Source organism: Ochotona curzoniae, unplaced genomic scaffold (assembly GCF_017591425.1).
Source record: "Ochotona curzoniae isolate NIBS_2020 unplaced genomic scaffold, NIBS_Ocur_1.0 contig_2754, whole genome shotgun sequence".
Classification (NCBI taxonomy): Eukaryota; Metazoa; Chordata; class Mammalia; order Lagomorpha; family Ochotonidae; genus Ochotona; species Ochotona curzoniae.
Genome location: NW_024465582.1, coordinates 2188619 through 2204907, shown reverse-complemented (window position 1 = coordinate 2204907; position 16289 = coordinate 2188619). Strand labels below are relative to the sequence as shown.

Here is a 16289-nt window from a genome sequence, read left to right as displayed (position 1 = left end):
TGTCGTGTTCCAACGCCTCTTACTGAGATGGTTTACTATGCCTTTACTCTCGAGGGCTTGTCTGAGGGCACACTTGTGTTTTTGAGCGCCGTCTTCTGTGTGAGGGCAATAGGACAACAAGCTCACTTTGTGTCTTTGTCGATGATCCAGTTGCCTGTGGTGGGAGCACTCACATCAAAAGTCAAGGCTTTCCTCTCACTGGAATTTTTACATAGAGAAATCAACAGTGTTATCAAAGTAGGCTGAAGTCTGCAAATGAATGATGGAGCTGTGCTGGGGAAGCTGTAGCTTTTGTTTCTCAGATTTAAAATCCCTCAATGCAGGGGTTGCAGTGTGAAGCTGATTGATTGGCTCAGGGTTGCATCGTGGGATGGAGTGATTGTGAAATCTTTACATAAGAGGAGAAGCACCGTGCACTCTCACAGCCATATCTGCGTCCACAATCTCTCAAGGGACGAAAGGCAGTAAGTCTGGGACCAGACGGCCCAAGCTGTCATTTCCTCCCGTCTCTTTGGCTGCGGTTTCCTGATGTTCAGCTAGTATGAGGCAGAATTCATGTGTTATTGCTCCAAGGACTGGCACTGCGATGAGCAGTCCATCATCCCGAGGTGATAGCGGGCCAAACCAGCTTCATCAACACTACTGCCCTCATGACTTTTTTTCTCTTGATTTTGGCTGCTCTGGAATTGCAACCTTGGAACAAATGCATTTGAGAAATTACTGTGGGGAGTGCTTGCGGGGGCTCTCCCCGAGAGGAGAAAGTGGAACTTGTAGGTGAGAGCTGCATTGTAGCCCTGGGTCTCTAGCACATGCTAACCTCCACCCCCCTCCCCAGCTGCTAGGTCTGCTGAGTTTTGGGAGCCAGGCAGGCGGGGAAGGGTGGTGGAGGGGCCTGCAAAGCACCGCTGTGTGGGGGCATGGTGCCGGGGCTGGCCAGGCTTTGTACCCATTTCTTCGTCTGCCTGCCCCATGGTGCACAGCACGTGGGGGCGATTCAAGAGAGCAGAAAGGTGCCGAGCAGCTCTATGAGGCCTTGCTTCCCAACCTCAGCCCGTGGGGGTCTCACGGGCAGGGGATGCCTGCAGAACCCGCCGGTCTCCAGTTGGCTGCTGTCCTGCATGGGGGAGGCTGTCAGTGGAGGAGGAGGTGAGAGAGAGCACAAAGAGTCATGCCAAGTGGTGACAAAAGGAAGACGCGTTGCTAAAATTAATTACGGGGATACATGTGAAAATGCCTGCCAGTGAGTGGTTGTTTAGTGCTTGCTAGCTGGAAAAAAAGATTTTCTGGTACCCAATTTAGCATCAGTAAATAGCACGCGGTTTTGAGCACTGCTAATTCCCCTTCTCAAGGAATGAGAATGCTATTCAGAAAATATGGGATCTAGAAGTCAGCAATTATCACGGAGCTGGGGTGAAACACCCCTTTAGAATAGATCATCAATCAGAGTCATTTCAGTGTTAAATGGGAAGTCCTTTGGGACTTCGGTGGCCAGACACTTCTCAGTTCAGTCTGTGGTCACAGGCGTGGAAGGGTTAGTTATACCTCCAATCAGGATGAAGACTGGATGATTTCTTCAGTGATTATACACTTATGTGGTATATTACACTCAGATCACAGTCTGGGAGTTACCATGGGAGGCGATGAGGCAGAGAAAGCACAGCCCTGGAGATGATGGGGGTGACATTCTTGCTGGGAGTATTGACAGATCTGCATCTAGATCCAGAGAGAGAGATGGATGTATGTGGGAATACAAGATTCAGCACCATAGACCCCAAAATACACCATGGCCTATTTTAGCATCATTTCTGAGCAGTTTAACATTGCCGACTCATCACTGAACCTTGCCCTAAGATTTGGAGAGCGTAAGGTATTGAACTTCATCAGTGCCCATCTCTCCCAAGGACTGGCGTTAGCCACTGCCACGTGTTGACATGGTACCAGGGGACGACATGTAGGTCACGGGTAGGGAAGCAGATGCTGCCAACCAGTTCCAGGGCTTCTTGCACCCTCCGAGCCCTGCTTGTGGCTGGCAGGAGGCAGAGGACAGAGGAAGGGCTGGTTCACGTTGCAAATGCCTGAAGCCAGGGACCAGATCTCAGTCCACGTCTGCCATGAGGGTGGCCCTGACACAGCCACTGGACACATCAAGGTGGCCTTCCAGGGCGCACGGGAGCAGGAAGCTGGAGTCAGGAGAGCCAGGGCACAGGACCAATCCCGAACATCTGCAGGGGGCAGGGCTGCCTTGACTGCTGGCTTCCAGGACTCCTGACTGACAGCCATTCCGGAGACAATGTGGCACCGGAAGAAAAGCATCAGCGTTCTCTAGCAGCGGGGATTATTTTGTCTCCCAGGTCTCTATTTTGGGAATCATTTTTGGGCTTACATCTGATTGGTACAAATTATAGCAGTTGCCTCTTGGGTTGTGAAGAGTCAACGAGATAATCTAAGTAATATGCTAAGAATGTCAGATTGTCACCTCACCACCACCATCATTTCTGTGACAGAGTTGCATATCTTCCTGTTGGCTGGATCTGCTAAAGTGCTGAAAATACACAAAGTGAAAAGCAGAAAGCAGCTGTTCCACCCTCTTTGGAGGAAGGCTGCGTTTTTTGAGACTTAAGCTGAATCCGATTCTCAGAATAAATTAGGACGGATGGTAAAAAAATGTTTCCAGTGCCATCGTTAGGGGCTTTGAGTGCTGACAGGGCAACAATGATCTGAATAAAAATTAAAAAAAAAAGGAAGGTCAATAACGTGCAGAGTCCAAGGTCCCGATGCTGGAAGGAAAAGCCAAGGTGACCGAGTCCTCGGTCTGCACGCTCTGTGTGTCCTGCCTGTCTGGTAGACACAGCTTCTGACTCACTGAGGTTTCCCAGCTTCATGTCACTTACCCTGGCGTGTTTACATTTTAAAGTGTTTCTGCAAGCTAACCAACAGCATCTAGGATGCCGGCTGACGGCAAAGCGGCACAGTTAGCTGTTCGAGGCAGGAAGGGAGGATGTCAGTGCTGCTTCAAGTGGGCCTAAAATGCTTTGGTTTCAGTCCATGCAACCGTAGTTTGGAAGAACTGGGAGATGAATGCTTCAGAAATGCCTTGAGGGGCTGGTGCTGCTAAGTCCCAGCGTGGGCCACCTATATCCCATATGCACACTGATTTGACCCAAGCTCCGGCTAGGGCTGTTCCAGTTCTCTGCTGTGTCCGGATGATGGCCCACGCCATCCTGGCTTCAGATCATCCTGGTTCTGGCTGTAGCATAGCAGGATAAACCACCACCTACAACACGAGTGTTCCACAGTGGTGTTTGCAGTTCTGGCTGCTCCACTTCCCACTCAGCTCCCTGTTAGTGCACCCCAAGTGCTTGAGACCTGGATTAGCTGTGTGGGAGACCTGGAAAGGGTTCAAGGCTCCTCGTTTCAGCCTGGCCCAATCCTAGCCATTGAAACCATTTGGGGAGTGAAGCACAGGACGGATGTTCCTTTCTGAGTCTCTCTGGTTTGCCTCTGTCCTCTGTAGCTCTGCCTTTCAAACAAATGTATAAGTCTTAAAAAGAATGAAGTTGGACTCTAAGCTTCTTTCTCCTACCTCTGCCCAATGACAAAAGGAGGAGAAGAGATACATTTATGGAAGTGAAGATTGGCTTTGATCCATCTCAGATTATAAGAATGCATTAGATCATGGACTGGATCCGTGATCACTCGGTCCTGTGGCTGCAGCACTAAGGCTGAGTGGCACTGTTCTGGGCGGAGTCAAGTTGGACTCCCATTCCCAGCACCTGACCTGCAGACAGTGTCTTCATGTGGGCAACCCATCCCAACATGACCGGGATCTTAGCACAAGGGGAAACTTGGACCCAGGTGCAAACCCAGGGGGGAAAGCCACAGGTAGAACAAGGCAGAGACTTGAGTGATGGTGGACAAGCCAAGAACCACTGAGGATCCCGGGGGCCTTGGGGCAGGAGGTGCCACACTGCTGATGCCTTGGGCTCAGATTTGCAGGGTGAGGAGCTGAGAGACAGTGGGCATGCTGAGTCAGCTCCCAGTGTGGGGCAATTTGGTGCAGCAGCTCAGGGAACCAACACAAGGGATCCCCGATAGTGAACACTTGCTGTCGACAAACAGGGCGCCCTTGGAGAAGGGCACAGTAGTGGAGATCTCCAGGGAACCTCTTCTGAGAAATGGAGCCTATGCCAGGTAACAGGAAATGCACAAGAGGCAGTGGACGAGGCCCACGGACTCCCTCCCCAGGCATCTGCAAAGGCTGGGCCTTGGCTGGGCTGAAGTGCTGCCCTGAACTCCATCCTGGTCTCGCACAGGGGTGGCAGGGCCCCAGGCATAAGAGCCGTCAGGGTCATGTACTGGCTCCCGGGACGCATCAGCACGGACCCAGAGCAGAAGCAGTAGCCAGGAATCAAATCACACTCCCATATGGATGCAGGTGCCCCAGTGAGCACAAAGGCACTGTGCCACAGCTCTCATACCCGTTTGCTAACATCTCATTTGGAATTCACTTTTGCATTACCTGTATTTGCTTCTGTTGCACTGGTCTTGTCTTCTGCCATTACATTTACATCCCTTTTCATCACTAACTAGGCTGCATTGATAACTTTTTAATTTCTGAAAGTATCTGCTTAAGTTTGAATCCGTTCTTACACGTTGTATTAAAAAAGAAAAAAGGAGTGTAAAAGCTGTTAGGGCTTATGTCTCCTTTAGAGGGTTTAAAAAAATTTTTTTTGTTACTTTTCCCCTACAGGTTAGCGTTTACCAATTGCCTTTTTTGATATCCAGGTTCAGTTCTCTCTTCCTGGCTCAATACAGCCCACTGGAGAGTCGGGGAGCGACGCTGGCACCGCCAGTTCAGGGACGTCAGGCCGCCCCGCCCCCACATCTACACTAAGACCACGCCCACGGATCTGGTCCCGCCCCAACACTCAGGCCCCGCCCCGGAGGAAACGGAAGTGGAGGAGGACCCGGGCGGAAGGAGGAAGCGGCCAAGCTAGAGGCGCTCTCGGAGCTGGGTTCGGGCCGTGGCAATGGGGGACAAGTTTGACCACCTGGAGGAACACTTGGAGAAGTTCGTGGAGAACATCCGGCAGCTCGGCATCATCGTCAGTGACTTCCAGCCTAGCAGCCAGGCCGGCCTCAACCAGAAGCTGTGAGTGGCGCCTGGGGCCTGGAGCACCTGTCCCGGAGCGGGCCTGAGGGGCGGTGGGCGGGGGTCGGGGGTCCGGGAGAGCGGGGGATGGGGGTCTGGGATCCAGGGCAGCGGGGGACGGGGTCCAGGGGAGCGGGGGTTGGGAGTCTGGGGTCGGGGGTCCAGGGGAGCGGGGGACAGGGGTTAGGGGCCCAGGGTAGCGGGAGACGGGGTCCAGGGAACGGGGGACGGGGTCGGGGGTCCAGGGGAGCGGGGGACGGGGCTTAGGGTTCCAGGGGAGCGGGGGACGGGGTCCAGGGAGCGGGGGTCCCGGGCTAGGGGAGTGAGGGACAGGGGTCGGGGGTCCAGGGGAGCGTGTGGGGAGGGGCGGCTAGGGTTGTGCTTGGGCTCCTTGGGTGGGACGGGCTGCGTTTGGAGCTGCCTGTGACCCTTGTCCTGGCTCCGGTGGGGAGGGTCTGTCTGGAGACTGGATTCCAGCTGGGCGATAGTTGGGCTTCTGGGGACCCCTGTTCCAGGACCCCTGTTCCGAGCCCCCTGGGGTCCGGCCTATGTGTGGCCGAGTCCCTCCCTCAGCACAGGGAGCTGCAGGGTTCCGCCTTGGGAAGCTGGGAGAGCTGGGGGTGGTTGTACGCTAGGTGCAGGGTGGCCAAAACGTGCTGGCCTAAGGACTGGCGCGTTGTCTGGGTGTAAGGGCATTCTTGTCGCCCGTGCCCCGTGGGAACTGACCCAGCGCTCTGGTTCTGCACCTCTAGGAATTTTATCGTCACAGGCCTGCAGGACATCGATAAGTGCAGACAGCAGCTTCATGACATCACTGTGCCTTTGGAAGTGTTTGAGTAGGTGTCACTCCTGCTGTGATTCTTGGGCATGGGACAGATGCCAGGGGACCTGGCAGCTTTGGAGGTCGGACGGGTGGCAGGGGGGCTGTCTGGAGGAGGTGGTGTGAGCATGGAGGGAGCGGCCCCTTGGGGTCCAGGAGCGGCTGCTGGCGCGTGATCTGCGTATGCAACTGTGGAGGAATTTCACATGTGCTTGTGCATACATACCTTCCCCGCCTGGAGCAGAGAAAACCTGTGTACTTTTCCGTTGGAGAGTACGGCCTGGGAATTGCCTAGGTTTGCAGAGTCGTGGAGTGTTAAGTTCCCACACTTGCTTCTGAAATCAGGAGCATTTTGTAAAATTATCTTGAGCTCGCCGCTGCTGGGCCCCATGCTTGTGACCGTCCCATCCTTTCCCTCTGGCAGCCAGGAAGCTCCTCCTCCAAGGGTCTGAGGCAGTGGGCCGCTGTACTGGCCGCCCCATCCTCGCCTTCTCGAGGCCCAGATCGTGGTCTGGTGGTTGAGAGCACCCCACTTACAGGGTGCCGGGAGGATGTTGTGAATCACGCAGGCGCAGGCCCCTCAGGGGTGAAATGGCTGGTGGAGCGAGCAGTCAGAGGAGTGTGAGAGCAGGCCTGCACCTGTGTGGCAGCTTGGGTTAAATGTGGATATTTATGGGCCCAGTGCAGTAGTGTAGTGTTTAAATCCCTGCCTCATATGCACCGGGATCCCGTATAGGTGCTGGTTCATGTCCCAACTGCTCCACTTCCCATCCAGCTCCCTGCCTGTGGCCTGGGAAAGCAATCAAGGACAGCCCAAAGCTTTGGGACCCTGCACCCATGTGGGAGACCCAGAAGAAACTCCTGGCTCCTGGCTTCAGCTCAGCTCAGTTCTGGCTGTTGTGGCCACTTGGGAAGTGAATCAGGAGATGGTAGATCTTTCTCTCTGTCTCTCCTTCTCTTGGTAAATCTGCCTTTCCAAGAAAAAAATGAATCTTTTTTTTTTTTTTTTAGAAAAAGGATATTTATGTATTGGCAAAGCAGAGGGAGAGCCATCCCCGTCACTGGGTCACTCCCCACATGACCATGACAGCCTGGGCTGGCTCCTGCTGAGGTCCAGGGTCTCGAACTCCCTCACTTGAGGGTGGCAGAGGCCCACGCACTTGCACCCTCGTCCTCCGCCTTCCCTGGTGCATTATCAGGGAGCTGAAGCAGAGCAGGGCAGCTGGGGCTTGAGCCCAGGGCCCATGGCGTGCCAGCCCTGCAGGCCGTGCCATGCCGGCCCCTAGGTGAGAGCTTCTTGTTGTCCTGTCCTTGGACACTGTTCCCCGAGGAGCTCGTGTGAGGCTGTTGGTGGATAATGTGTCTGTTCTTCTGCCAGGGTTTTCAGAACACTGTGAGAGGAAGTGTCACTGTTGGTGTGCTAATGGGGCTGTTTCCTGTTTCTAGATACATAGATCAGGGTCGAAACCCGCAGCTCTACACCAAAGAGTGCCTGGAGAGGGCTCTAGCTAAGAACGAGCAAGTGAAAGGCAAGATCGACACGATGAAGGTAAGACGGCCAGGGCCTGGAGACCCTCGCTGCCCTGCTTGGTAGACGTCGGCTTCTCGGTAGCGCCCTAGCTCGCGGCCGCAGTACCCACTGCACGTAGGGAGAATAAACAGTGCGGCAGGTGGTCTGTGTGAGGAGGTCCGGCTGAGTTCCTGCGATCAGCTGCTGTCCCCGGCTGGCTGTTTTCACTTGTTGAAGGTCTCATGTCCACCCTTTGATTGTATCGATGGTTCCTGTTTTTCTGTATTGTTGAAACTGTTGAAAGCTGTTCCTGTACTGTGCTCATTTGAGAGAAGGTTCTCATGTCTTCCTCCGCTGTGTGTCCCTGGCGTCTGCTGCCTGCTCTGCTCTGTGCTGTGTCTGCTGGCACTGGTCAGCTCTTCCGGGAGGCATAGAGACCCCACACGTGAGGACGACACTTGGTGCTCTTGGCCCGAATGTGGCTCGCATTGCTGCCTCCCTCCTTCACTTGGGTCGCACTGGCCTCTTGCCAGTCTGTGACTCGGACCTCGGCCTGCAGCGGCGACTGTGCCTGCCTCTCCCGTGCAGCTCGCAGCTCTCACCCAGCCACCGTCTCTGGTCTGAGCAGCCTTTCTTGTGGCTTTGTTGCTGGTCAGTGCTGGTTGGTGTGCCCCTTGGTTTTCTCCGTGGCCACTTTAACCTTGGGGATCCCTGGGGACTAAGTGTTCTGGTGCTGCTGTTTGGTGGGTCCACATCTGGTGGGTGTGCTCACGGCTGTGGTGGAGAGATTGCTGGCTCTCGGGCAGGCCCCAGGGCTAGGCTCTGCTACAAGTCCAGTTGCAGAGCCCCCAGGGCCTGGTCTGCTGTCCTGGGGTGCCAGGTAGCAGGCTCTGACTAGGACGTTTGCTCTGAGGCAGCAGTGTGGCACCTGTCTCTTCTCTCACTGTTGGCTTTGGGGCTGAGCAGTTGTGGAGCTCAGTGTGGCCTTGAAGACATCCTGGAGTCTCAGCGGCAGCCTGTGGAGGTGTGGAGGCGTTGATGGTGCGTGTGGTGCTTGTGGTGGCTGGGAGAGAGCAGTGGGTTGTGTCCAGCAGTCACTGTTGTCCAGGAGCACAGTGGCTGGTCCCTAGGGGATGTGGCTTTCCGTTCCACCAGGCCCGCTGAGCTCAGGTGCCCCGGCCGTGAATGTGGTAGCTGGCAGGGGCGAGTGCTGTGGCTGTACATTTGTCTTTCTTTGCCTGTTGAATCTCTCAGAGGTGTGCAGGTCCCACGCTGCAGTTTGTAGTTAGCATCTGCCAGTGGCCCCGTGATTAAATGCCGGTGTCTGTGTGGTGCTTTTGTGTGGCAAAGAGCTCCTTTGGAAGTGGACTTTGAAATGCTGTCTGCATTCCTGTCTCTGTGGTGCCTATAGGACAGCTTCCAAGAAGAAAGGGCTTCAGGTGCTGGCCATTGTCCCGCTGCGTTTAGAACTGGGACGAGTGCAGATTGGAATAGAGCGTGAAGCTCTGTGGCGCGCTCCGCATAGAGGGAGTTTGTTGTGCTTCAGTTAATCATGGCTGGCTCCTGCAGGAGCTGCTTGCTTCTCATTTGAGACAAGTTGTTTTCCATCCTGTGCTCTTGTGCCTTAAGTATAACTGCGTGTGATTCTGTGATTGGCTTGCATTCATGGGAGGTGAGGGGAGCAGCAAGCGCAGAGCCTCAGCCTGGGGGAGGGGAGCTTGGCCTCCTTGCTTTAGGGGGCCGTGAGTGGGGGGGCCCTGGGGAAGAAGGGGTGCGTTAGTCTTTAACTTGGATGCTGAGCTGTACATGAAGTTATTTTGACAGTACCTGTTTTTCTTTGTAGAAATTTAAAAGCCTGTTGATTCAAGAGCTTTCCAAAGTATTTCCCGAAGACATGGCTAAGTATCGCAGCATCCGGGGGGAGGACCACCCCCCTTCCTAAGTGCCTCGTCCCCTCTGGGAATCGTGGTGACTGTGAGGGCTGATGCCGGCAAGTCCCCTGGCCTCCCCGCCCTTGTCACTCGGCTTGGGAATGGCAGGGCCAGAGGAGGGCAGGAGCTTCGCCCAGCCACCCTGCGACTTTCACACTGGTGCTGCCGGGCCACGGGGCAGTCTGGCTCGCTCTGTGTGCACGGGACACAGGGAGGCGGTCCCTGGACTTACTAGATGGGCAGGTAGGAACTTTGCAACTTCTCCTGGGTACTTCTGTGGACTCCTTCTGCTCATTCGGTGATACCAGGAAGCCAGACAAAGTGAGAATGGGCTAAATGTGGAAAGGACTTCAGTTGGCTTTGCGTTTTCAAGTGTAGTGCTTAAAGAATTTGTTAACTGCCTCTCTGTATGGATTTCAGTGGGATATATGCATTTAATAAAGTCCGGACATGGTCCATGGTTTATTTCCTGTGATTGTTTTTGTGACATCTTGACATGGTCATACAGTGTATTTTATAAACACAGTCCGCTATTACTTCTAGAACGGGTTCTCCTGGCATTCAGGAAGATGCTGAAGCACGGTTGGATCGTCCTGGCTTTTCCCGTCAGCTCTTCTGTCGCTGTGACAAGCGCTGCAGCACATGGCTTCCTGACACGGTACAGCTGCTGGTTCAGCAGGCCGCTGGGGCCTCGAGGGTCGCCTTTCTCATACACGCAGAAGGCACTGGGCTGTTACCCGGGCAGTGTGTTCCAGGGCTGACCTGCAGATCCCTTGCTTGGGCTTGTGTGGGGCTGGGTGTCCACTCAGACCCACTGAGTCACAGACGAAAGGACAGGGCTGGAAGCTGTCCTGTGGACGTGCTGCCTCCCGACTGCTCTGGGCCTGTTAGATCCGAGGGCTGCAGGCCGAGTCAGTTCCTGCAGCAGACTGACCTGCTCACAGTGCTGGGGGCTGCAGGCAGCTTTCGAGCTGGTTTCTGTTCCGGTCTCCTTGGCTTGCTGAGGGCCTCCCTGACTGTGTCTTTTCCCAGAGCTCAGAGTGCAGGAAGCTGTGGCCTCCCCGTGTCTCCTCTTTGTGTCCTTGAATCTCTGAGAAGAATGCCAGTCAGGTTGAGTTGAGGTGGGCCATTTTCCCAGGCGTTGGTCAGGAGTGAGCTGCGTGGATCTGTCCCCGTCGTGTGACTGGAGGAGTGCTGCTGTCTGAGGAGTAGACACAGCTGCTCACATGGTTCTAGAATGTTTTTTTAAAATGGCACAAAAGGGCCTGACATGATAGCTAAATTGGCTGATCTATCCCTTGCAAGTGCCAGGGATTCCATGTGGGTGCTGGTTCATGTCTGACTGTTCCACTTCCCATCCAGCTCCCTGCTTGTGGCCTGAGAAAGCAGTGGAGGACGGCCCAAAGCCTTGGGACCCATGGGAGACCCAGGAGAAGTTCCTGGATTTGTGTTGGTTCAACTCTGGCTGTTGTGGTCATTTATGGAGTAAAGCAGCAGACTTTTCTCTCTTTGTTAACCTGTCCTAATTCAAGTTAAAAAAAAATCAAATCAACTTGGAAGAAATGAAAAGGTGCTTGGTGCATAGATGTCCCCCCTGGGGGGCCCTGTGACCTGGGGGGTCCTGAGGCCTGGTCAGGCTTCTCTAGCTCCCTGACCTGTCTGCTGAGGGGCACTCCGTGCTTGGAGTACAGGGGCTGTCAGAGTGGGTCCATAGTGTGGCCTGGGGCTTGGGCTTAGCTGGGACATTTTCTGCTGCATAGGGCTGTACCTCAGAGGGCTGATGGGGACACGGAAGGGCTCAGACGGCAGGACACAGGAAACAGTCGGTGTGGTCGCTTTGGAGGCTGACTAAGCTTCAACGCTAGTCTTGTGCACGCCATGCCTCTCGCACGTCTGTGCAGCTGGTCAGTGATCGCTGAGCCCATGAAGCTGAGGAGCAGGAGGGCAATGCAGGGAGCCTCCAAGGGCCTCCAAAACTGACTCCCTGGATGTTACGGGGAGAGCTGCCCTGCTGCAGGGTACTGCAGGTAAGGCTGCAGCCATTTCTTATTTCCTGTGAAACTTCCTTACCCAAACGCAAACCAGGACAGAAAGGAGGCAGATTAGCCATGGCCCTGCTACAGGTGCAGACCAACCAGGCGGACAAGGGCGGTGAAGTTGCCCTTTGCACAGGAGAGCCGTCACCAGGGCGATGAGAGTGGGCAGGGGGCGGCCAGCTGCACCCCGCAGCTGAACACTGAACACGCAGAGGGAGCAAGGCCGCACCTACGGGTTATTGATTTCTGGCTGAGTAGATAGCATCGTCTGGCTTGGAATGAGGGAACAGGCTACAGCTGAGGTTGGCCCCAGTGTTCCCGTGGCTGCCAGGGTGCTGCTGGAGCCCAGGGCGTCTTGGGTCCTCCACCTTTGCTTCCTCATGTACTGTTCTGCTCTGCAGGCAGCTCCTGGGATGTTGTGACAGAGTGAAGCCCCAGGAGTTCAGGCAGCCACGCAGCACACCGCCCTCGGGGGCAGCGTCCCCCTTTCTTGGAGGTGTTAACAGTTCTGGGATAAACAGTGTTATGTAGGATATAATTAAGACCCTAATATTTAAGCACACTTTCACGTAACTCAGCACACTTGAATGTACCTTTAATTATGTGTCAATTGTGTGTGTGTGTGCATGCATAATTTTTTCCAGTCATTTGTCCTTCATTGTTTTTTGCAGGTTTTGTGGGCTGCAAATTAGGGACAACTCAGCTAACAATGACTTAAAAAGATGGGGTGGATTTCTCCCTGGGCAGCAGATGAAGGCTGTGGCTGCTCACGCCCATCAGTCAGGATCCAAGCTCACCTGTCTTGGTGGCCGTTCAGCTTTGGCATTGTGTCTGCCTTGCAGGTGCCTTAAGGAGAAACGAGGGAGGAGAAAGCTGGTGGGCACGAGGACATCTGGGTGGAGCCTTGGCCGTTGTATCTGAGGCGGGCTGGCTCTGCTGGGTCTCACACCGCCTCAGGCCTGTAGCCTGCTGGGCTTTGGAGCTGATCTGGACCCTGCACAGAGGCAGCAGGGTGTGCACACCCCCGTGAAGAGGGCGGAAATGTGCTCTTGAGTAGGTGTGCGGAGATGAGCTGAGGGAGAAGGCTGCAGCCCTGGCCCAAATCTTGATGGCTTTGTCAGGAGCGTGAGAGGCCACCGGTGGGTGCCTGGGCTGGAGGACTGCCTGTTGCAGCACTGGGGGCCCAAGAGGGCCACAGAATGGGCTGAGCCTGTGCACCCAGTCCTGGCAGAGGGACTGGCCATGGGCGGGCTGGGGGCTTCACAGGAGCTGGGCACCTGTTGACCTCCCTGGTGAGTGTCGTACCATGGATACTCAGGTGTCCTGATTTCACAACATAGGGACCCAGAGAATACTCCAGGAGAAGGACACGCTTACTCTGACCTCTCCCAGAAGCATCCATGCCCCATCTGATGTGGGGGCCTGACCACAGTGCTCTGTGCTACTTCCCTTCCTGCTGCCACTTTTGCATTCTCAGGCTCTTGGAGGATGCTGCTTCTGCCTAGTCCACCTTGGCCATCTCCTCCAGTGGCCCCCATGGCTCCTGGCACTCGGCTACCATCTCCCACGCCGGATACCCCCTGCGTGAGTCCCTCTGACCACTCGTCCCACCCCCTCCTTTCCCGTCTCTGCAGTTCCTCTCGCTGCTTGTAAGCAGTCTCATCTCCCTCGTTCTTGTGCCTTTCTTTTCTAATTCACTTGGCGACATCCCAGCTCTGATTAAACCCATCCATCTGCCTTGAGTGAATGTGGCGAGAGGGAAACACATCCCAGGCTTCTGTTGGTCTGTTGAAATTCGTGGTTGCTCCGCCCAGGTCTGCTGGTCCCTCCTGAGGGCCTGGTGCTGGGGATTTAGGAGGCAGAGTTTCTCTCCCTGCTTCTTGGTCTCAGTGAAGCTTCTAGAGCCCCAGGGCATCAGAGACTGAGGTGCAGGCCCTACCCCAGCTGTCTGCCTCCCAGGCTCCCTGGATTTTGCTCATCAGATTCCATTTCATTGAAGTTTTAGGAGGTTCTTGTGGTTGCTGTGACAACTGACCACAAAAACTGGCTTAGAACAGTGGACACTGATTCTCTGACCCCTCTGGGGGCCCGGTGCTCAAGTGCAGCTGTGGGCAGAGCTTGCCCCACCCCTACGGCTGCAGGGGAGGACCCTCGCTGCCCCATCCACTGCCTGCCAGCAGCTCTGGGAATGCCTGCCAGCCGTCTTCCGGGGAGGAGATGGCGCAGGCTGGAGAGGCTGACATGACTTGTGGTCCTCTAGAGTGTGTTTAGTAAGCCTGGGCATCCCTGCTAGGAATCTCTCCCCCTGCCAGGATTTGCCGAGGGACACCCTGTGTCATCTTGCACAGGAGGCACAGACAGAAGAGCTGCCACAGCAGGTGTGACCAGTGATGACGACAGCGGCAGCAGCAGCGGCGACAGCAAACGCCATGACAGGAGTAGCGACAGCAGTGACGCTGGCAGCCACAGCAGCGGCTGTGAGCGCCGGTGACGGCACAGCAGCTCTGAGCGAGGCCCTTGTGAGTCTCTCTGCACTGCTCCCTCCTTGCTGTCTGCCGGCCAGCGCTGAGGTCACGTTGGAATCCCAGCTCCAGAAGGAAGCTCTTGAGTTAAAGGGCAACAGACCCCTGGCTAAAGGACATCGCTCATGCAGTGTGACAGCCACTTGTCGGAGAGGAGCTGTGTGAGACCAGTCACACAGTTTGCACACTCCTAAGCTGGCAAAGTGTATTCCGCTTTAGTCATTGATCCACTTTTTTGTTTAAAAAGGGGTTTATTTATCTTTACTTTTTTTTTTAAAGATTTTTTTTAAAGATTTATTTTTATTATTTTTTTATTGGAAAGGCGGATATACAGAGAGGAGAGACAGAGAGGAAGATCTTCTGCCCGATGATTCACTCCCCAAGTGAGCGCAACGGCCAATGCTATGCCGATCCAAAGCCAGGAGCCTCTTCCAGGTCTCCCACATGGGTGCAGGGTCCCAAGGCTTTGGGCCGTCCTCAACTGCCTTCCCGGGCCACAGGCAGGGAGCTGGAAGGGAAGCGGGGCTGCCGGGATTAGAACCGGCGCCCATATGGGATGCCGGGCGTGCAAGGCGAGGGCTTTAACCACTTGTGCCACCGCGCCGGGCCCTATTTATCTTTACTTGAAAGGCAGAGTTACAGAGAGAGAAGGAGAGACAAAGAAAGTGAGCCTCCTTTCGCTGATTCTCTCCCCAGACGACCTCAGTGGCTGGAACTGAGCCAGGCTGAAGCCAGGAGCCGCTTGTGGTCTTCCGTGTGGGTGCGGGAGCCCAAGCACTTGGGCCTGACCTCTTCTGCTTCCCAGGCCTTAACAGGGAACTGGATTGAGAAATGGAGCAGCTGGGACTGAACTGGCACCTCAGGTGGAAGCTTAATGAACCATACCATGGTGCTGGCCACTTCACTGAGCAGTTTTAACAAGTGCAGTGGTTTAGAAGCTACCCAGATTAACCACATCCCTTACATAAATGCTGAATGTGTCAGAGAGAAAGCACTCACTTTCTGAGCGCTTTTTTCTTTATACATGTTTAATTGACAGCTAGTGGTTGTGTATATCCACAGTCGGGTTTTCAGCTATGCCTGTAACTTATGGAAAGCTTCAGTCTAGTTAATTTGCATGTCTACCACCTGAGCTTCCTTAAGGTTGGAGAGAACTCTTGGTGGCCTTCTGTCCCATGTGATGATCCCCGTCAATAATCATGTGTTGTCTATACTTTAAAGCTGCTGAAATTAGCTGTGAACATTTTCCTAGCATTTCTAACTCCATGACATGTCTGTGTAGGTACCCACATGAGGGATGTGAGACTGGCTAGTTTTATTTAACATTCTCCACACCAAAGTGCTTCCCTTCTCTTAGAAGCTGCAAGAGAGGCTGGCACAGACCTTCCCTTCCAGCTGCAGATAATAATGTGTCCCTCTGGCCCACACCTTGCTTTTGGACTTGAGCCTTCAGAGCTGTGAAAGAACTAATGTGTGTTGTTTCAAGCCACTCGGTCTGAATGGTTTGTTGCTGTAACCCTGGAAGAATAAAGCCACGTCCTTTAGACACTGCTCCTGGGTACCCGGCACTGTCTGTCGTGACTGCAGCAGACACCTGGCTCGGTGCTGACTGTGTGTGTTCATCATCCTTGCCACTGTGACCTTTCCAGTCTTCCCTCTCTTGCTGCACTCCCAGGATGACCTAGAGCTGTCGCATGTCCTCTTCCCTCAGCTTCCACTGTCCCCCTTTGTCCCCTGCCGGTCAGGTCTCTGCTGTGTGTGTCTATCAGAGCTGCTGCTTTGTGTCTTGCTAGACCATGGGTCAGTTTCCCACCACCCCTGTCTTGTTCTCTGAAGGTGTCCCTGCCTTCAGCACAGCCATGGACAGCTGAGCCTTGCTGCCCACTGTTGCCCCTGCCTGGTGTTCTCAGTTGATGGCTGTGGCTGAACATTTACGAGCTTGGCCATGCAGCATCAAGCCAGCAGGAACTTGGGCTACCCCTTAGCATGCATGGTGTTTGAAATTTGAGTCTCATCAAGCTAAGTTGGCAACCTTTTTGCTTAACATCGTTTCTGAAAGACACTCATGCTGTAATGCAATGGACAAATTGGCGCCTCACACTCATGCCAACAGGGGAAGTTGCTGTAAAAAGTTTTAAAGACCCCAAAGCATTCCATCCACCATCTGGGAAGTGCATGTCAACAGTGCTCATAGTAATGCCGGCAGTCGTAGAAATGACGAGAAATGTGCCTGTTGTGGTAGCTCTTCCATCGGAACCGAATGCTATGGTGATGCTGTCACAACCTACCTCAGTACTAATGCAGATACTTCTCATGAC

The 16289-nt window shown here is 54.4% G+C and overlaps 1 protein-coding gene across 1 annotated transcript; it reads left to right on the top strand.

The window, feature by feature from the left end:
- The first annotated feature begins 4961 nt into the window (after window positions 1–4961).
- On the top strand, window positions 4962–9878 carry MED10 (mediator complex subunit 10). Its single transcript, XM_040977384.1, has 4 exons — window positions 4962–5152; window positions 5905–5988; window positions 7419–7521; window positions 9326–9878. Exons 1-4 carry the CDS (start codon window positions 5031–5033, stop codon window positions 9422–9424), a joined length of 408 nt encoding a protein of 135 aa, XP_040833318.1. The 5' UTR covers window positions 4962–5030; the 3' UTR covers window positions 9425–9878.
- The last annotated feature ends 6411 nt before the right edge of the window (window positions 9879–16289 follow it).